The sequence below is a fragment of the Artemia franciscana genome, chromosome 11, assembly GCF_032884065.1.
Source record: "Artemia franciscana chromosome 11, ASM3288406v1, whole genome shotgun sequence".
In the NCBI taxonomy this organism is placed as follows: Eukaryota; Metazoa; Arthropoda; class Branchiopoda; order Anostraca; family Artemiidae; genus Artemia; species Artemia franciscana.
Window position 1 is genome coordinate 25,141,484 of NC_088873.1, and position 21,694 is coordinate 25,163,177.

The 21,694-nt window shown below is 34.6% G+C and overlaps 2 protein-coding genes across 5 annotated transcripts in view; both read left to right on the forward strand.

Moving 5' to 3' along the window:
- The window catches only part of LOC136033005 (DNA polymerase subunit gamma-1-like), a 118,659-nt gene extending 117,782 nt beyond the window's left edge, over nucleotides 1-877 (forward strand). For all 3 annotated transcript variants that reach the window (XM_065713534.1, XM_065713532.1, XM_065713533.1), the window contains exon 11: nucleotides 616-877. In XM_065713534.1, the coding sequence (XP_065569606.1) occupies nucleotides 616-807 (192 nt within the window). In that variant the 3' untranslated portion in view covers nucleotides 808-877. The remainder of the gene's footprint in view (nucleotides 1-615) is intronic.
- A 5,269-nt stretch (nucleotides 878-6,146) lies between these two features.
- LOC136033006 (nuclear inhibitor of protein phosphatase 1-like) overlaps nucleotides 6,147-21,694 on the forward strand; it is a 32,525-nt gene continuing 16,977 nt past the window's right edge. Inside the window, exons 1-2 of one of the 2 annotated variants that reach the window (XM_065713536.1) lie at nucleotides 6,147-6,165; nucleotides 6,255-6,345. In XM_065713536.1, coding sequence (XP_065569608.1) covers nucleotides 6,317-6,345 — 29 coding nt within the window. In that variant the 5' untranslated portion in view covers nucleotides 6,147-6,165; nucleotides 6,255-6,316. Of the gene's footprint in view, nucleotides 6,346-21,694 lie in introns of both variants that reach the window. The other variant, XM_065713535.1, reaches the window with a different exon arrangement.

A 21,694-nucleotide genomic window follows, 5' to 3' on the forward strand; every position in this document is an offset into this window, starting at 1 on the left:
GCATCCTCCGAACATGGTAATACGACAATCGTAACTTTTAATCCGCAATCTCCAAGAACTGGGCTTAGAATTGTTATCATCACCGTAACTGAAACTAAGATTTAACTTCTATCGTTTTGTGTGAAAATGGCGTAACTAAGGACATGACTGCCTATTTAAAACAAAGTTTATTCCTTTTTTAAGACAAACTTCTTTATGTATAACCTATCTCGTCTAGCATTACAAACTCAAATATGAACAGTCTTTCTTGTATTTATGTTGCGCGTGTGTGTTTCTTATGCATGCTCATATTGCTTCTGAAATACGTGTGCGGTGTAGTATTGTCTGATTTAATAAGCAGACTGCAGCGAGTATTTTCGTTAGGGGTTCAAAAGGGTTGAGTTAAGACGGTATTGGGTTAGCTGCACAGTCATTTTTATGTAATATTAGGTGATAACTTACCGGAAAAGGTATGCTTTTACTTGATTTTTAGATGTCAGGAGTAGAGGGAAAGTTCAAACTTGTATCGCCCCTCTCCCTTCCGCCGTGGGTTTGAACTTGGTATTTCGAACAGTATTGGTTATTGATTTTAGTCTTGTAAAAACTTATAAACAGCATATGTTTTATCTCTTTTAGTCTGTGGCTTTCTTCAGTTCAGTAGATGTTGATAAAGTCTTACGTAAAGAAGTAAATATGGACTGCAAAACTCCTTCGAATCCTCTAGGACTGGCCAAAGGCTACCAAATTCCCTACGGCGAATCTTTAGATGTTTATAAAACGATTGAGCTTACTGGAGGGACAATCTGTAAGTCAAAAACAGACCGATAGTGAACGACCTGTTTCACATTTTATAATTTTGAAGAAAATTTTTGCTAATAAATTTAGCATCATAGCATTACGTTTTTTTTATTTTTATGCCTAGCAATTTGCAAGTGCGTTTTCAGTCACCAGACATGTGCACTGGTTTGTCATATTTATTTATGTAATTGTTGCAAATAAAAAATTATCTATCTATTATCTGAAAAAAATTGATGATTATTGCCCAATGAAGAAATAAAATATGTAAGAGTGCAAAGCTTACTATAGAGGGAAAGCGGTCTGGCTCATACCTACTCAGACTTCTTCGGGGAAAGAGGGTCTCAAGTGTTTTCATTGCGATATCTACCACAACAGGCTATCAGATCTCGATCATGCTATAGGGGAAGTAATAGTAAGTGTCCTAGATGGGACTCATAGTTAACCAGAAGCAAATCTATCCTTTGCAGCGCGTGAGTGGTTCCTAAATCCATGCCATTGGGACATACAAAGAGGTCAGATTTACAGAAATCACTAAACGAAAATTAAGGGGAAATCCCAGTTATTGTTTTTTGAGGTAGGAATCAGATCTGACCATTCAGAAGTAGGGAAGGGGAAAGTCTCTGAAGTGCTGTCTTGGTATCAGCCAAGGAAAGGAATTAAATGATCTAAACCAAAGTTCAAAAATAAGCGTAAGTGTCCTAGTTATCCTTTCTGGGGTACCATACCCATTTCAATCTGTGTTGGACGATGGAAATTCCTTTCATCATCAGAACATCTACCAATATAGGGCACTGACACTTAATCGATTTTTTTGGGGAACAGAAGTAAAAGTCTTAGTGAAGCTTGATGGGGTCTTCAGACACAGTCAATTCGATTGATATTGTACTGACATATAAGTAAATTAACAAGGAGTAGTAAATCTGGACCTGTCCCAATTAAAGCTAGGAACGAGGCCATAACTAGTGAAAAGGAAAGAGTTAAAGAGAGATGCGTAGAACATTTTGAGAAAGTGCTAAAACGGGATAGAGTTACAGGAAAAGATATAGAGGAGAATGAAAAAGTTTGTGACACCTTGGATGTGAAGGTGTCATTTATTTTTTTTGTTAGGAAAAATTAGTGACAGTACTAAAAGGATTAAAAGATAATAAAGTCCAAGGTGCAGATAGTATGGTAACTAAGTTTGTTAAATGTGGTGATTTGGTTAGAAATAAGTTACTCAAGATTAGATAAGATATGTATTTCGAAAAATCTTTATCACAAGCCCTGAAGAGCCAAATTCAGATTTCGGAGTAAAAAAAAAAAAACAAGCAAAAAAATCACAGAGAAAACAGGAAAACTGGCAAACAATCCCGAAACAACAATAACAGAATGAAAAATCATTCCTTAGTCAAAGTAATTAAAATGCAGGTTCAAATTAAGTCGGAAAAGTAAAAAAATGATAAAGCTAAAAAAGAAATAGATAATATATATAATTTAAAACATTTTTAAGGGGCATGTAAAAAAGGAAGGAGAACAAAACAAGTGAACAAAATACGAAACTTGAGTAACGTCAGTCAGAAATAATTAAAAAGCTAAACTACACACATATTTTACTTTTTTTTTTTTTTTTTTTTTTTTTTTTTTTTTTTTTTTTTTTTTTTTTTTAAGGTGAAAATCTTTATATATATATATATATATATATATATATATATATATATATATATATATATATATATATATATATATATATATATATATCTGGAAGTAAAGTAGTGAATGGAAGACGATATATGAAGGGGCTTAGAAACAACCTGAGGTGATCAGAATTTGGTAAGCAATTAACTTATATCTTAACTTATATCTTAAGCATCCTAGCTCGGATGCTTAACTTGGATATCCCACTTTAAATTAAAAGAAAATTTGACTCCGCGTATCCTAATCTAAAAAATGGCACAGAAATTTCTGGGGGATAGGGTTAACAAAACGGGGTGTAGTTTCGAGGAAAAGTATTAGCATTATCATTGATTTGCGATGATTTACTCTCATATATAAGTTAGACGGATCGTGTGCAATGTCATTGAGGATGCTCATAGGGCTATTTATTAAATTTCTATAGCAGGTTTCAACAAACGTTAGGTCATCCACAAATTTCCATCCGTCAGAAAATTCCTTAGCAAGGCTGTTAGTCACAACTGAAAAAATAGGGGACCTAGAAGAGTATCTTGGAGTACTCTATTGTGTAAAGGGAGGGGACTGGAATAATGATTCTAATATTTGACTACCTCTGATCTATTTTATAAGAATGAGGCAACCAATTTCGCCAGGAAGAAATTAATATTAAATTCAGTGACAAGTATCTGAAGTAAAATATTGTGGTTAACAAGGTGAAATGCTTTTTGAAGGTCAATCGAAATTAAATTTAGGTAACAATTAGGCTTTTCGAGAATTCCCCCTATTAAGTCAATAAGAGAAGCAAGTTAACGGGAGGTAAAAGTGAATTTGACGTTCCCGAATTTCCTCGGGTAAATAAGAGGTAGGAATTTTTCTTTTAGCCGATGTGCGAGGAATCCTTCGTATAGTTTAGAGAATATAGGAGTAATAAAAATAGGTGAAACACCTTCAATACCAAGCTTTTCTTTTTTAAGGGAGCTAAGAAAACCCTATTTCCACATTGCGGAAATTGTCAACACTCATTAATTTCATTAAAAAGAACAGACAAGGGCTTTGAAGAGAAGTCCTTGGAAGCACTAATAAAAGGAAATGGCATATCTAAAGGGCAAACGTTTGTTTTTCTTAGTTTCCCAATTCTACTCACGGTCTCGGATGAGATAGAGGGAAAAGGAGATGAGAGATAATCTGTTGGTAATTGATAGGATAATTCCGGAAGGCTCTGAGCGATGGAAGCGAGGAACCTTTTAAGATTATTATCAATAACTACAGTAGATTCAGATAGGTTGAAATTAGGCGGGTCTAGACTCCTACCCAACAACTTTTTTTTACTTCGGAACACCAATTTTTTGGTTTATTAGTAAACGATTCTTCGACTTTATTTTTGGAGTAGGATCGAGCAGATTCACCTGTTTCCCTTTAAATTTTTTCTCGGTTTATTAACTTCATCTAGTTACCATTTCGAAAAAAATTTCTAATTAGCCTTTTTATGGATTGAATAATAAAGGGTTTGTCACCGAAACACTTTTTAAATCTTAATTTTCTGGGAAAAGAAATTAGATATTTGTAATTTAGCTTTTTGTGGAAAATAACAAATTTCTTATGAAGATTGTGTAAATTGTAAATAGCGGACCAATCTTCAGTACTTTGTCACATTCCAAAAGATACAGGGCCAGAAAGCATTTTTCTTTTCACAGCAAGGGATAACTCCCACCCAATGGGGGCAAATCAGAGAAGGAACTGTAAAAATTTACTCATATTAGTTAGAGTGACATAACTAGAGATGTGTTTCCACTAGTAGCTGGTGTTTTAACTATTTGTTTAACTTTAAGAAAGAGGTATATTGAATTCACTTAAGGTCGTTAGCACCACCAACTGTAACAAGTCCAGTATTTGGATACATAAATAATAAATTCCCCATTGATCTGCAATTTCTGGATAAATGAATGTTTTGTATCAGTATTTTAGTTTGGCAAGTAATTGAAGACAGCTATTGCAATAACATTGTAGAGACGGGGAAATACTTTGGGCCTAATACTTAGCCAAAGGATTTCATCATAGTCAGACAAACTAGGGATTAGAATTATTTTGGGATAAAGGTCTTATTTAGTACAAGACAAAACATTACCTCTTTTTTTCCATGTGGCTGATCTGAAGGACAGAGTTTAATATACTTAGAATAATTTGACAAACGAAGAAACCTTTGGTCATGAGACTGTACTTCTGTAAAAGCTATGACATCAATCTGAGCTAATTCTGAAAGCACCTTGACTTCAGTAAGCTTGATGAAATTAAGTCTTTCAGCGTCAGTGATTAAAAATCTATGAAATCTAAGCGATTTGATAAACTTAAAGTCGACGAGTTTCAGATATTCTTGAGGGTTTAAATTTTGGGCTAAGAGATGGGGCGGGCAGTTGTTTGGGTGGACAATTTATGACAGGATAATTTTCACATGTAAGAACTCTCAAACCAGAGTCACATTGGTAATGTAGCCACGAAAAATAAAGTAAATGGGACGGTGGAAGAGTTTCATAGTGATCCGGCAGTAAGTCAAATCGGAGAGTTTTTACATAAGGGAAAAAGGGGGGTGGTAAGGCAAGATGGTGCTGGGAAAGAGAAGTAGGACGGAGTGTGTCTGAGAGGGAAGGGGTTAGATTTATATCGGCAAATAACGGTTGGAGGCAAGAACAAGCTGATAAATTCTTGGATGCAAAGAGAAGAGCAGAGTCAGAAGGGTGTGGATTTTACAGATGAATGGGAGTAAGCAAGGGGGTTGGGAATGATTTGTAATGAGTAAGGTGACCTGAGAGGTTTGGCTGACTGGACACGCCTAAGTTCATGGGGGGAAGGAGCGTTTCGAGGGACAGGTTCTTGGGGTATGCTACTCGGCATCAGGAATCTTATAAGGGGATAAGATTGAAAATCGAATCGAAAACGCCCCAAAGGAGAAGGGAAGCAAAGCAATACTGAGAATCACAGCGAGTCCCATGAGAAATCAGATGCTATAAAATGGAAGACTCTTTGATGCATTAGGAGATAAGATAAGATTAATATTTTGAAAAAGGTGAAGTACCTACCAATTTAAGGACAACCCTAATTAAACCCCTGAATAAGAAAGGTGATAAGAGTGAATGTGGTAATTATAGAGGCATCTCCCTGGTTTTTGTAGGTAGCAAATTAGTTAGTCATATGATACTACTTAGACTTAGAGATGCTACAGGCAAAGTTTAGAAATACGAACAGTGCGGTTTTAAGGAGGGTAAAGGATGTGCCAACCAAAATTTTACTTTCAGATTAATAATTGGGAAGTGTCTGAGTCTTAAAATACCTTTAGTCCTCCGTTTTATAGATTATGAGCAAACGTTTGATTCAGCAGATAGAAGTTTTAGTAAAGGTCTTATCCTTGTAAGATATACCAGACAAATACGTTGAAGTCATTAGTGTTATGCAATGCTGCGATTTAAGTAGGAAATGAGGCTAGTAGCTAGTTTCGTATCAAATCAGGAGTTAAGCAGGGTTGCGAGGAAGGTCGAGATGGCTAAGACACGTTCTGAGAGGGTGTAAAGAGCGAGGCCTTGGATAGGCTGGGATGTAGGAGGAGTGTGCATAGCTGTGATGGTCTTAGGCGTCTTGGCGCTGTGGTTAGCTGTTAGTAGTAGTAGTTGTAATAATTTGTGGTTGTTCTGGAATACTAATTTCACTTTTGGCAAAATTCAAATAGAAGAAGACGAAGAATTAGTAAATTATCCTTGTGGAACTGGAGTGAAGAGAGTCAATTCTGTATGCTCCATCATCCCTCTCACAACAACAACAACAATTATCCTTGTAGCAGAAGGATACTTTTCCTTTGGGAAAGAAGTTACAGAAGGATACTTTTAATTGGGACAGTCTAATGGCCAATCACTATGAAATACCCCCGTGGTTAGCATTTTATTGTGAATTTTACCTAAATAGATTACTTAAGCTCTCTCCAAAGGTCGAAGTTGTCCAGTCCCTTTGGAAGGGTGTCAAATTAGACTATAAAGAAAGCCCTTTTTCAGTCATTTACTTTTCCAGGTCAAGTTCTATGTATCACATCTGTTTTGGATGGGCTTATAGTTTTCTCAGTTTTCTAGGTATAAGACAACTTCACCTTCAACTTTGTTTCTCTTAATGCTTGGTCCAAATAACCCAGGCCTATACTTACAGCTACTTTCGTAAATGTACTAGAGGCTCTCCTGATGGGACCAAATGGGTAAAATTCTAGTTAATTGACTTCTTGCTATCTCGGAAAGGGTTTAGGCTAGGAAAATGAAAGTTTCAGGGGTTGGTCTACAGGCTAAAGTATGTCCCAGGAAGGTATTTTAAAGTACCCACCTCCACTCCTCTCCCTCTAGAGGGCCCTGAAATCTGCCTACATGACAGGTCTATACCTATTGAAATTTTGACAAAACAACGTTTTAACTTAAATTTCAGTTACTAGTTGCTTTTTCTCTGCCTTTAGTTCTGAGAATGTAATTCCTGTTATTTGAGTAGAATTTTAGCCATATCAATACTCTTTTTAAAATTTAGGAAATGTGTTTGCATGTCTTTAAAACCTTATAAAATGGAATTGAGCAAAGTTGAAGCTGAAAACAATTTTTTTGTACTTCAATTAAGCAGACAATCTATTTTGCAAGGTTTTACTTTTATAAAACCCATATTTTTAAAGGTCATCAAAGGTCAGGGCCCTCTAGAGGGAGAAGGAGTGGAGGTAGTTGCTTCAAAATACCTTCCCAGGACATACTTTAGTCTGTAGATTCGTCCCTGAAAGTTTCATTTTCCTAACCTAAACACTTTCTGAGATAGCAAGAAGTCAATTAACTAGAATTTTACCACCAAATGTACCCTTCAATATTCTTTGATGGTCTGATATATTGCCTTAAATCACACTTGTCAGGAATAAGGATTAGTCCTATGAATGGTCAATGATGATGGTGACTCAACTTGTTAGGTGCAGCCAAACATTAGGCTAGCTTAAAAAATACTTGTAGGCTATCAATCCTGTTTGTGATTTGCTTCACTGTACTCTACCCTCTGTCTTTAATGGACAAATATGTATTTGCATTGTTTTTTCAGTTGGCTAGCATGGGTTTTTGGCAAATTTAAGGCAGTTTATATTACTTATCTACAAACAAAGTGAAAATACCACTTAATGCCTTTTTCATACCATTTCTGAATATAATTGTTGCTTTACTCAGAAATTCAATTTATGGAATCATCTCAAAGATGATACCTTCTTCTCTGATTTTAGATACTGCTCTTAGAATCACTCTTTTCTAAACTGGTTTAACCATAAATTAAACTGACTGTGACCCAGTTGAGAATCAGAAAATATAGAATTTGTGTTACATATTTGCACATGTGGAGGGGAGGTATATTATAGTGGAGTTGCAGTTAAAGTACGTTAACTACAATTATTTTTCATATAATGAGGTAAGAATTAATGTTATTAACCCTTTTATATAGCCAAAAATAAGAGAAAAAGGTATCATCTTTGACAGTGTATAATGGGCTTAAATTTATGAGTAAAGAGATTATTACATTTGAAAAGAGCATAAAAAAGAAATTGAGTGGTATGTTTTCTATTCTTAGATCATCATTATAGCCTAAACCAACTCAGTTCGACCACTTTTTTTTCTTACTGATTTAACAGTAGCCTAAACCATCAGTAAGAAGAAAGACTTGCATTATTGAAAATATAATAAGTTGAAGTACAGGGTAAGAACCCCAGTATTTTTAAAGTGAATAATTTTTACAAAAATTAAGTTTAAAACTTAAGATTTTAAGCACTTAAATTTAGACAAAATGTAGGAATACACCTACAGCAAAGCCTGTTGGGAAACTGATATAAAAACCAGTCTAAGACTGTTTTGTCTTGGGAAATAATATATCTCTCTTTAATTTTGGTTTGAGTCTGATCTTCTTTTACTCTTGGTCTTGTATATAATGTATTTAGCTTAATTACATAATAATTGGTAATCATCAAATATATTATGGATTAAATGGATTCACCCTCATGCCAGGAATCCCTGCCATTGAAAATCTGCTGAGTTTTGTTTCATTTTGCATCTATAGTTACTCTTTTTATTTGATATTTTTTTAAAATATATTTCAAAATAAACTTAGAAAATGTATCCTAAAATACATTTATGTGTCCCTTGCCAACTGCTGATATTCTTGTGTCTGTCCCCCCCCCCCCTCTGAAAAATTTTCTGCACATCCCCTTGTCCAAGGCCACTGACATTTAGTGAACTTGCATAATCTTTGTATTATAAAGCTTAAACCATGAGCAATAGATGTGGTGCTCAAATGAGGCATAAGGGAAGTGTTTTGTGCATCATGGCCTACCTTTTGCTCAATCCTGACTTATAAGACTTTTAAGGGTTTAGAAATCTACTTTAAATCATAGGGAGCACAATAAAACTGTCTAAGTAACAGGTGAAATGGGCTCTATGGATTATTTATGTATATTTTTTTTTACCAAGGCACCTTGTATGGAAAAAGTTGTTGTAGAAACTTCAGAGGGAGTTTCAATTTGACATTGAAATCTCTAGTGCCCATTTTAACAGTCAAAAATGATTGAAGGGCGACCAGCTCCCCTCCCATATTCTTTTTTTTCAAAGACATGAAATCAAAATTTTGAGATAGCCATTTTATTAATCATAGTTGAAACATCCAATGAAGATGCGTCTGGGGATGTCAACAACCCTTCCCCCCTACAGTCCTTGAGGCAAAGGCTGTAAGTTATGCAACTCTCTCATTGTTTACATATGTTAACAGGAAAGAGGGTATGTCTGACCCATAGTGTCCAAAAGGGCAAAGGACATTCAGGGAATGTTAAGGGGAGTGTCAAACCAAATTAAAACTCACTTTGTACATGCAGGTTTTCAAACAGCAATATCCCAGGAATAGCCCAGGGTATTAAGTTGAAGCTTTCAAGGCATGTCAAGGGGGATATTGAGTCAACTGAAAGGCAGTATTTGCATACTATTATTACAGCTGATACTAAAAATACAGCTGCCACTATAATTACTACTACTACTTCTACTATTAAAGCTAAGGGTAATAAGGTGAAACTTCAGGGAATTTTCAACTAAGTCAAAATACACTAAGTCAGTGCTGGCCATCAAAACAGCATGAATGTAATATCTCAGAAACTGCTTAGAGTATTTAGTTGAAACTTCTACTTCTTGTTGAGGGGGATGTTGAACAAGCCCAATGATAATCTGTGCACACTACAACTACTACTGCTACTACTAGTACTACTGCTACTGCTAAACTAAACCAAATAGTTTAAGTACATCCAGGTTGCCAAAAGGGCATAGACAGGATATCTTAGGATTGGAATATTACATAAAGTAAAAATTTTCAGAGCAAGTTTAGAGAGATATTTAACTAAATCAAAACACACTTTGTGCATATGGGTTGTTAAAGGGATGTATGAATAATATCCTAGGAATATCTTAGGGTATTAACTTGAAACTTTCAGGGCATGCTTAGGGGTATGTTTAACTAACCAGAAGACAATCTGTGGACACTACTAGTACTGCCACAACTCCTGATTCTGCTGCTACTACTGAGCCTAAGGGTTTTAAGGTGATTAATCAAAATAACTTTCTGGAAAAGAATTTTTTCAAGGAAAATTAAAGAGCATAGTAAATCAAGAGAGCCAAAGATAAATTGCTATGATAATTCAAACTCAAAACGACCAGAAATTACTGTTCAAGATTAAAGGAAACCCCCCCCCAAAACAGAAATTAAATAAACAATCATAGTAAAGAAACATACATTAGGTTAGGTATTAATATAAATTAATAAAGGTAAAGGTAAAGGATACGGCATTAGACTTTACAGTCCCTACCGGCGGTGCTGATCTCCGTTTCTTGGCCCTTCAGCCAGGAAGTGCAATGGGGGGTTGGGGGCCAGCCATCCTGTGCTTTCACACACCCTTCCTGTTTACCTTCCCCAGATTTCTCCAGGTACCCATTTAGAGCTGGGTCGACTCTGGCTAAGCTTACAGAGTCACGCCACTGACCCCCGTCCCAACTGAAAAATTGGGTACACTGGGATTCGAACCCGCGTCCTCTCAGACAAAGGATCCCGAATCCAGCGCACCAACCAACTCGGCCAGGACGATAAATATAAAATTTATATTTAATAAATATTAAATAATATATATTAATATTAAATAATATATAATAATATTAAATAAATATATTTATATTTAAATATAAATTAATAAATAAGTCTTAAAATGAGGAAAATTTAAATTGAATATCCAAATCAAATTCAAAACAAACAAGAACCACTACAAACAAAAGTTTCGCTACTACCCCCTTCCTTGACTGTAAAAGTCAAAAACCTACTGCATCATTGGCACTTTACTGAAAACAAATTATATCACAAATATTTTCGTTTGTACTTCTTACTACATTAAAAATAAAAGTTACAGTGAAATAAGATCTTGAACTAATGAGGTTTCAGCATTTAATTCCTTTGTAAATCAAATATTCACTTTAATTTTATTATTTCTTTTCAAGACTCACATAGTTTTCACTATAAACAAGAGTTGGGCCACTTCCCTAATATTAAAATATAGAGCCTATTGTGTCATTGGTGCTTTACACACAATAAATTGTATTACAAATATTTGTTTTGTACTTATCACAATATTGAAAATAAAAATACAAATCACAGTGGCATAAAATCTTGAACTGATGAGCTTTCAGCAATTAATATAATTATATATCAAATATTCAGTTTAATTTTAATAGTTCTTTCCAAGACTGTTCAAGATACATATACTTTCAGTAAAGCACCAGTGATGCTGTAGGCTTTAAACTTTTACTGTTAGGGAAGGGGGCAGTAGCCAAACTCTTGTTTGTAGCAATTTTTGTTTGTTTTAATATTAATCTGCATGTTCAACTTAAGCTTTACTCATTTTAAGATTCAATTATTCATTTATATTAGTACCTAGAGTATGTTTGTTTGCTATGATTGATTATTTAATTTCTGTTTGTTTTGGGTTTCATTTATTCTTTAATAATAACTTCTGGTCGTTTTGTGTTTGAATTATTGTAGGATTTTATTTCTGCTGCTCTCAAGTTTAATATTGCCTCTACTCTTCTTTGTAAAACTTCTTTCTTGAAAAGTTTTCTTTTTTTAATTTATTTCTGTTTGTTTTTGATTGCCAAAGTTTCAAGTTTTTCAACATTCCCCATTTCAAAATCATTTCTTTTTTTTTCAACATTAAAGTATCAAAAATAGTATCAGAGTTTAAAAAAGCAACAACAAGCAGTTTGCATAACTTACAAACCTTGCCTGGGCGCCATGGGTTGTTTCAACCCCAGCAGCATAATGTTTGGCCTTTGGATAATTTTGAACAAAACAGCTATCATAAAATTTTAACCGGATGCATTCAGGGGAAAGTGGGAGTGAAGGGGAGGTGGTTCCCCCTCAGTCACTTTGAACTCTTAAAAAGGGGACTAGAAGTTTCAATTTCCAATCAGGTGAACCCCCTTCGAATTTTATATGATGACCACCCCTTCCATAAAACCTTATATGTTAACGTTTGGCAACTAGCATAATATATAGCCCATATCCTAAGGGTCAAGGGCGTTATCAAACCTGGAACCATAGCTATTTGACATTTTGACCATTTTGTACAAAATGGCCATCTTAGAATTTTGATTGGAAATATTTGGGGGAAAGGGCATGGGGGAGGCTGGTTACCCTCCAATCACTCTTGACTCTTAAAAAGGGAACTAGAACTTTTGATTTAAAATCAAATGAGCCTTCTCTGAAGTCTGTATGTTAACAATGGACAGGTTGCATAACTTACAGTCCTTATGCTGATGGCTCAGGGAGTTTTGTCAACCATTCAGGCATAGTTATTTGGCCTTTGGACATTTTTGAATAAAATTGTTGTCTCAAAATTTTGATTGGATGCATTTGGGGAAAGAGGGCATGGAGGCTAGTTGCCCTCCAATCACTTTTGACTCTAAAAAAAAGCACTAGTTTCTGATTTCCAATCAAATGAGCCCCCTCTGAAGTTTATACAACCATACCTTCTGTATGAAGTTCATTTGTAAACAAATTGAATCTATTTAAGATTTATTTATTCGTCTGTATTTGCACCTGTTATCTTTATGTTTGGTATGATTATTAACTTGAATTTCTCTTTGTTTTGGTTTCTTTTATTCTCTAATAGTAATTTCTGCAAGGTTTGAATTTGAATTATAATAGAAATTACTTTCTGCTTATTTTGGGTTCAATATAACTCAACTTTTCTCTAAAAAAATTCTTTAGATGTATCTTTTTTTAAATTAATTTCTGGTCGTTTTTGTTACAAAAGTTTTTATTGGTTTATAAATTGACTGTTTCTACAGTTTTTCACTTCTTAAATTTAAGGATTAAAACATCCTATATAATTATAATATATTAGTTACCTGTTAAATCGATGGATTGTAGTCTATTATTTTTGGAACTTATTTCTGCTGGCGTTAAGTTTAATATATTTCGTTCCTTTTTTTGACAAAGTTCTGTTTTGGAAAGTTTTTTTTTTTAGTTAACTTTTCTTTGAGAACTCGTTTTTATGGAAAGTTTTTAATTATTTTTTTGTTTGTTTTTATTACCAAATTTTTTATTTGTTTATAAAATATTTCTACAGTTTTTCATGTCTTAGATTCAAGCATGACTTATAGTAGCTTTAACTTATAGATCTGTAATTTATAGACCTATAACTTACATCCTTTACCCTTGGGCTCTGGGGGGGGGGGTGTCAACACTGTAGGTATTGTTTATATGATCTTGAGGCTATTTTGAACAAAATGGCTATCTCAAAGTTTTGATCAGATGCATTTAGGGAAAAGAGGGCTTGGGGGCAGCTAGCTGCCCTCCTATCACTTTTGACTCTTAAAAGGGGAACTAGAGTTTTTAATTTTCAATTAAATGAGCCTCTTCCTAAGTTTTACAAATCACCATAAATAAATAAATGAAACCCAAAACAAGCCATTCCATTCCATAAATTGTATGAGGGTATACAGACTGCATACAGTCCTTTCACCCCTTTGACTTCAAGATGGCACTAGCAATCCTTCTTTTTCATCCTCTCTTCTCTTCTGTTTGGTTTGTGGGAAGTGCGAGTACTTGAGCTACCTGTGCCCAGCAGTTTAAGGCCAAGAGGCCGGCCGGTACCAATACAGCTCTTCCTACTCACTCTTGCTCTCTTCTGCACAGTAGATCTTCATTACTAAATTAGCTCGTTTTCCATTGTCTTTTTCATAATTTGGATCATCACCCTTTAGATCGGCCTTTCAGTATTAGGAGGTAGTTGAAAACTAATGATGGAGTCAAACATTTCTTCAATCTTTAGTTTTTTACAAATTATCTTAATCTTATTAGTTTTGGGTGCAAGTATTTGGCAATCAAAAAATATGTGTTGGGGAGTTTCCTCTGTTGTTAAACACCACCTGCATAGTGGAGAATGATACAAATTCCATTGAAATCGGACAGAATTCAGAAAAGGATATCCTGATTTCAGTCTATAGTACCACACTGTGTCTTCTCTAAAACGAAATGGGGAATTTCGAAATAGTAGACATTTTATTTGACCACGGCGTTTCATAATATCTCGTAGGTTCCCCAATTTTGATTCTGGTTGGGGGTCAATATTTGCTGCTTCATTTGCTAGCCTATCAGCAGTCACGTTATGAATCAGTCCTTTATGAATAGGAATATGCTGGAACGAAACAAAAACACCACATTTATTTAATCTTTGTAGATCATCTCTTATTAATTTTAAATCTGAATCAACAGCCTCATAATTTATTTTTCTTATTAATTGAATTGCAGAATTTGAATCTGTAAGGATTAACACTTTCTTTGACGAAAGGTTTAGTCTGGCCATAGTTTCAAGTGCTTTATGTATAGCAAATAACTCTGCTGACAGAATTGAAGTGTGGGATGGAAGAGTTGCTGATATATTCAAGGAAACATGAGGAATACACACCCCTGCTCCTGCTCTTGATCCTTTTACTGAACCATCTGTGAAAGCTAGAATATGTTTAGGAAAGTGTGAGGATATCTTATTAGCAAACAGTTGACAGACATACTGATCTGAATAATGTGACTTGTCTTTAGAAACTAACTGAAGATGACATTCGAGAGCCACCATTTCCCATGGTGGACATTTTGGAAAAGGGTAACTATCCGCCTGTTCATTTTTCCAATTTGGGTAATCTTTTAGATACTGGCTAAAAGAAGATAGTAGGTGTTGGGGCTTAGCAGGATTTCCAAAAGTGGAGGGAAAAACTGCATGGATTTTGCCATGTGTTTGTATTTTTGTGAAGTAGCAGTTTCTCTGCATAGTAGCCCTGTCTTTCAGAGCAGGTAGTCCAGAAAGTTCTTTGAGCTTAACCACTGCAGTATGTTTGTGGAGCCCCAAAGCAATTCTGATGGCTGAATTTTGGAGTTTCTCAGGGGTATTGAAAAAAGTAACCGGAATATTTGTAAGAAATTGTATGCCATATTCCAATTTAGACTGAATATACATTTTGTAAAAGTCAATAATCAACTTGGGTGAAGATCCCCATTTAGATCCTGCAAGTCGTTTGAGGATGGTTAGCCGTTTTAAAATTGTCATTCTTAACATCATTAAATATGGTTGCCATTTTAAACGAGAATCAAGAATCATGCCCAGTAGCCGAACTGACGGCTCATAGACTATCTCACTCTCCTCTATCCTTAAGGGTTTCGGAAGGGTTACTTGTCGTTTATGGAACACAATTGCTTTTGTTTTTGGTATAGAAATGGGCAGTCCAAAAGCTTTAGAAAACAGGCACACATCATATATATCTTCCTGAATGATGTTTTGGAGTAAAGTTATGTTCTTATGTCTGTTCCACACAAGGAGATCGTCAGCAAATTCTCCATGTTTTGACTGCCTTCTAAGTTTTAGTTCAGAAATATATAGTGTAAATAAAAGAGGGCTTATGACAGTTCCTTGTGGGAGACCATCTTCAACTTGTTTTCTTACAGACAGTATTTCATTAATCTGTACTTGAAAGGAACAATCACATAATAAATTCATTATAATTGAGATCGCCAGAGGTGGAAATTTTTTATTATGCATAATTTCTTGTAACTTTTTACGTTTTACATTCCCATATGCATCTGTCCAATCAAACAATACAGCAATACCAACTTCGCCCTCCTGTAAAGCATCTGTCATATCTGTTTCTATTCTAGTTATGTTGTCCATTGCACTATGACTCTTTCTAAAACCTGTCTGAGATTGGGGTATTATTTGATTTACCTCTGCAAACCATTCTAATCTCCTTAAAATCATTCGCTCAAATATTTTGCCCATTATGGGGAGAACTGATATTGGTCTGTAAGATATAGGATCTTCTGGTGGTTTTCCAGGTTTGAGGATTGGGTAAATAAGTGCAATTTTCCAGGGGGTAGGAAATTTCCCTTCTCTCCATGCGTTGTTACATACTTCCAGGAGCTTAGCTCGAAAAATGTCAGGTGTTTCAATCAACCATTTGATGTGTATCTCATCATATCCTGGGGCTGAATTTAAGTTGCATCTTTCAATAGCTGTCTGTAACTCAGATAAAAAAAAGGGTAACATTAACGACTTCTTATGTTGTGCTACAGAAGGGAGGACACATACAGGTGGATTTGGCAAAACAGTGTCTAGAGGTTTCTTCATGAATGTGTTTGCAAAAATATCAGCTTTTAGGAAATCAGAAGTTATTAGTTGACCCTGGTGTTTTATTTCATATTTGCGATCATCAAGTGTCATTCTCTTGCCGTTCATCTTGCTTACGTATTGGTGAATCTTAGATACTGCAGTTTGGTGATCTATGTTAGTCATAAATTTTTCCCATGCCTCTCTTTTGGCCTGTAAACATATTTTTTTTACTTTTGCTGAGCTATGTTTATATTCAATTGCAGTGCTCATTGATGGATGTCTTTGACATGCCTTTTTTGCTACGTTCTTAGCTTCCACTGCAGTAGAGCATAGTTCATTCCACCAATTTTTAATTCTCTTATTGCCAGTTGGAGTCCAAATGTTGGGGCTTGTCTTGGGAATTGCTTTGTGAGCAGCGTCCATCATAATTTTGTTAAGTATTTTTACTTTATCATCAATTCGGGAAAAATCTTCAAGTAAATTATAATTGGCTTCTTGCAGGATTTGCTTGAACATTGGCCAATTACCTTTCTTGTTGATAAACTTCCTTTTTCCAGGTTTAGTTTGGTGAGACATATTAGAGATTGTAGTCTTAATAGCGCAGTGGTCACTTTGTAGATCTGTTACTCTACTTATTGAAACCTGGTCAACAGCAGCAGCAGGACCTAGTTGAATATCAATGGTTGAAATTTTTTTATTTTTTATAGTATAATAAGTTGGCAAATTATATGGAGTTAGAACTGCTATATGGTTATTTTCTAACAGTAATCTTTCAACATTTTTCCCAGCTCGGTTTGATTGTTCAATATATTCCCAATGAGTGCTATGAGTGTTTAGGTCACCAAAAATAATGGAGTTGTGACCCTCTGCTTCTGTTGATAAAATATTATATATATCAGTATCCCCCTTTGGGTTATACATAGATTTAATTATTAAAGTGTCTCCTGAGCTTAAAGTGATTGATACTCCTACCACATCTATTTCATGGTCATGTTGCTTTAATGGTAATGGATAGTGAACTATTTTATCAGCTATAAAAATGAGCACTCCACCTCCTTTTCTGCCAGAATCTCTATCTTTTCGATAGCATTTGTATCCTGGTATGGACACTTTTTTTAGATTATTTAAATGTGTTTCTTGGAGACAAGTTACATCCACTTTTTCTTTATTAATATACGAGCAAAGTTCCATCATTTTTGTATTATTAAGTGAAAAAGCGTTCCACTGTAACACTATCAGTTTATCTATATCACTAACATTGTTAATTAGTTGGGGAGAGGTTGTTTTCTAATCATTGGGGAACTTGAATATTTTTGGCTGCAAGAATAGCAATTAGTTCCTTAAATTCATCTGTAACTTCTTTCAGCAATGACTCTGGAAAGTGCTTTTCTAATGTTTTCTCACATAGTTCATTTTTCATTTGTGTGTCATAATTTGATAATCGAATAAGCTCCTGGGTAATAATAAATTTTGTCAAGTTTCTTAGTTGATTACCAACTAAGATTTTGGGTGTTGGAGGCTTGATGTTGCTTCTTTGAGGTCCATTACCCCTAATAGATAAGAATGTAGGTCTTTTGGGTTGAGAGGGGGATACACCTGCAGGAATTCTTCCTACTTTGTGGTCAAGTCTGGGGAAAGAAGGGCTAGTTATACTTATGGGTTGCTCACTAGTTGATAGGGAGTAGGTCTCATAGAAGTTGGTTGCAGGAATTTTTTTCCACGCCTGCTGTGGTTGTCTTCTCAGCTCTTGGACTGGAGTTGGTCTCCTGGAAGGTGTATTGACAAAGTTTATATGAGGCTGACTAGGTTCTTTCCTCATAGCATTAGCAATTATGGGTACTGGAATTCTTTTCTCCTGTGCTATTTTTACAGTCTGACTTCTTTGTTTGTATTTAGCACAAACATTTCTGTCATCAGAAAGATGTGAACCTCCACAGTTAATACATTTTGTTGGGTAATGGCAGTTGCTTTCAGAGTGACCCCTTGATGTACAGTTTTTACAAACAACAGCAGTGGCAAATGGACAGAATTTTTGTGTGTGCCCTAGTTTCAAGCAGTGTTTGCATTGTATAGGTTTTCATCATAGAATCTAAAGGCAACTCTTCCACCAAACAAGAATAACTTTTCTGGTGAATATTCTCCTTCAAATGCACAAAGAACAGAGTTACTTGCTACTAACTCATTGTTTTCATTTCTTTTTTTTAGTCTTGTTATTGACTTCAGAGGGTAAGATAAAAGGGAACTATCAGTAAGACCCTCTTGGATGTCATTGTCTGTATATAAACTGGGTATATTATAAATGACCAGTCTAGTTTCTTTTTGAATTAGTTCTTCTTTTGGCTTACAAGTTACTTCCATATTACCAATATGTGTCAAGTCCAGCAGAGAGGTCAGACAGGCTGCATCATTGGCAAATACTTCAGCTTCTCCATTTCTGTTAATGAATATATCAAATTCCTTTCTTAACTTCTTGAAAATGTTCATCCTCAAAAAGTCAATATGTTTTTTTGGTTCAAATTTCAGGGGTTTGAGACTGGTATTTTTCTGGACGGGTGAGATTACAACAGCAAACATTGGAATGGATAATTCATAACTAGGGGTTGGGGCTGTTGACTCATCTGTTGGTACCGAAAGATTGGGGCCGTCAACCTTTCTCTTTTTATTATTCTTTTTCTTGAGTTTTTGAACTACTTGGAAGTCATCCAATGCCAGATGGTTCTCATCATCTGGTACTTGACAGTTTGGTTCACACCACTGAGGTGAACCCACAGAAATCATTGTGCCATCACTAGATGTAGATGGTCTTGATGGCTGTCTAGTCCTGGCCTTTTCAGTTTTGTCGTTATCATTATTTGCAGGCTTAGTGATTTGAGGAGGAGATATGGCAATATTGCTCCTAGGCTTAGCATGGCTCCCCTCTAGATAGGGATCTGGTGGATCTAGCTTAGACATAAGTCTAGTAACTTCACAATATCTGAAAGGTGCTAAACCTCTTAAATAAAGAAATGACAATAATTGAATAAAAGATAAAGCTTTAGATACTCTACTGCCAAAGCAATATAATTATCAAATATAATATTAGTAAATATCCGTTTTCATCCGTTTTTGTGTTGTATTGAAGCATAAATTACAATAAATACCAAGTCATAATTAAAACTAGCAGAAACTAAGATAAGTAGGGCTGATACGCCCCATGGCTTTTATAGAATAGAACATAGTTTGCACTTTACTGAAAACAAAATACATTTAAATGTTTGCACTTTTTTAACTTTGATAAATCCAAAATTATTATGACCTTAAGGAATAAATGTCAGTGTATGCATATTAAACTGTCAATCCACATTCATTTGTTGAATTTTTGAGTAGTTTTGGTTATGATGGTTTGTCTTTCGATATTATGAGAAATAGAAACATTCAGCTTGAAATAAGGAGTGTTTTCAGTAAAGTGCAAATTAATTTCTGGTCTTCAGAAGGCATGGGGGGAATCAACCCTACTCATCTTAGTTTCCGTTGGTTTGGTTTTGACTCAGCTGTTTAGACTATTGTAATTTCTGTTCGTTTTGGGTTTCATTTATTTATTGATGGTTATTTGTGGTAGTTTTACGATTACAAAATTATTTAGCTTGATTTATGCTCATTTTTGGCTAGTTGTAGCTCTGAACTTTTCTTTGAAAAGCTTATTTTGCAGAAAAAGTTTTTTTAAATTAGTTTGTGCTGATCTAAAAGACAAATATGCTGCTTAATTCGCTTTTTAATATTCTATCCAAATATACTTGTCTTGCAAATTTTGTCTTGGGCTTATAATTGCACCTCGTTTTTTTTTCGATTTCTTTTCGATTTTTTTTTTTTTTTTTTTTTTTTTTTTTTTTTTTTTTTTTTTTTTTTTTTTTTTTTTTTTTTTTTTTTTTTCTTTTGTTAGTTGAACGAAGAAACAACACACTATTTAATTAAAAATTCAATTGATGAATATATTACAAAGCACTGAGTGCTGATACAGAAAATATATCTTATTAATGTCTATTTGTTTTAAGTTTAGTGTTACTCTTTACTTTCTCTTGATTTTTTTATTTTTACTTTACCTAGGATATTCAAATCATCTGCATAATCATAGTTTAGAACAGTTTTAAGTTTCAATTGGATATTTGATTTCTAATTAACATAGTTTGTGCATACATTAATGGTGTTAATGTTTGAAATTAAGTTGTGGTTAAAGACTAAGCCGTTTAATACACAATTAATAGCAGCTATGATAAGAGTAGTTGTGGTAGGAGTTGCTTCTCAATTATTTTGGAGTTCTTATTTGTAATGGTAGTTTCAGATTCTTAATCATCACCTCAAACATTGTTAAATACCAACTTTGGTGAAAATCAAGCACTGTCTTGGGCAATTAAATATGCTGAATTTTGATGATTTAATTTTCATCAGAATTACTCTTCCTTTTGAGGGCATTTTCTGCCTTTTACAGGTTCTGTTCCTATTAGAAAGAGTTGGTCCTTATTAAAATCCACTGTCACAAACACATTGACATGATATAGTTTCGGTGGTTGAGGGTCTAAAAATAGATTTGAAAAGTAATTTGAAGAATACTAAATTGCTTAATCAAAGATAAATGAGGATGAAAGGGTTATTCTAGGTAAGAAGAAGAGTTACCAAGTAAATAGCTTTATGAGGATTTTGGATGAAATGAATTTGTAAAAGTAGAGTAGCCAAGGCACAGCAAGTTTCTTCACTGTTGAAAAGGTTTTACAGAGTAAGAAAACAAGTTTTCTAACCAAGAGTAGGATATTAGAAGCTGCACTAATCATAGTTGTCAAATTGCTTCAAAACGTCAACATTATCAACCTTGGCAACATTTATGCTTATTGAGGAAATATATGGCCACTCTTACACTTTTTTGTAATGCCTGGTGTCTTTTTATCAATAGACCCCTCAAAACACTAAGAATGTGCTGTGTCGTTTTCCCTTCACGGCCTCAAACTGGTATTCTCTTTGAAGTTTTCTCGTGACCTCACCAGCTCTTTCTGCTAGATTCATGGACTCTATCCTATAGTTATTGTATAGGAGAGGTGTGGGTTACTAGTTCTTTAAGTCTTTTTTTTTTGTGTATTAATGATTTAACACTTACCTCTTCCTGTGAGTATCCTTTCGTCAAATACTCATTCACATATTTCACAGAAAACTCAGAGATTCAAGTAAAGAACATGGTTATAAAATTCATTGCCGTTACTGTCCATTTTTGGCAAGTTGCTGTACTTCAGTCTTTTACTATAAATTTCCCAACTCTTTGTTGCTACTTCATCCACAATATCATTTTACTCATCTGTCACTTTTCTCCTTATCCTTTGCTTACATAAAGATTCTGCTTAAATACTGACGTTTTAAATTATATTTCGAAAATTCTGGTTCTCTTCGAAAGATCCACAGTGTCTGCAGTCTATTTCGATGCTTTCAAGACCATTGGAGATGCTTAGTGAAAGTATGATTTGAAAGTCCTTGACTTACTGATTTTCGAACAAATGAGAATTCCCGTCATCATTGTGGGGTTTACAA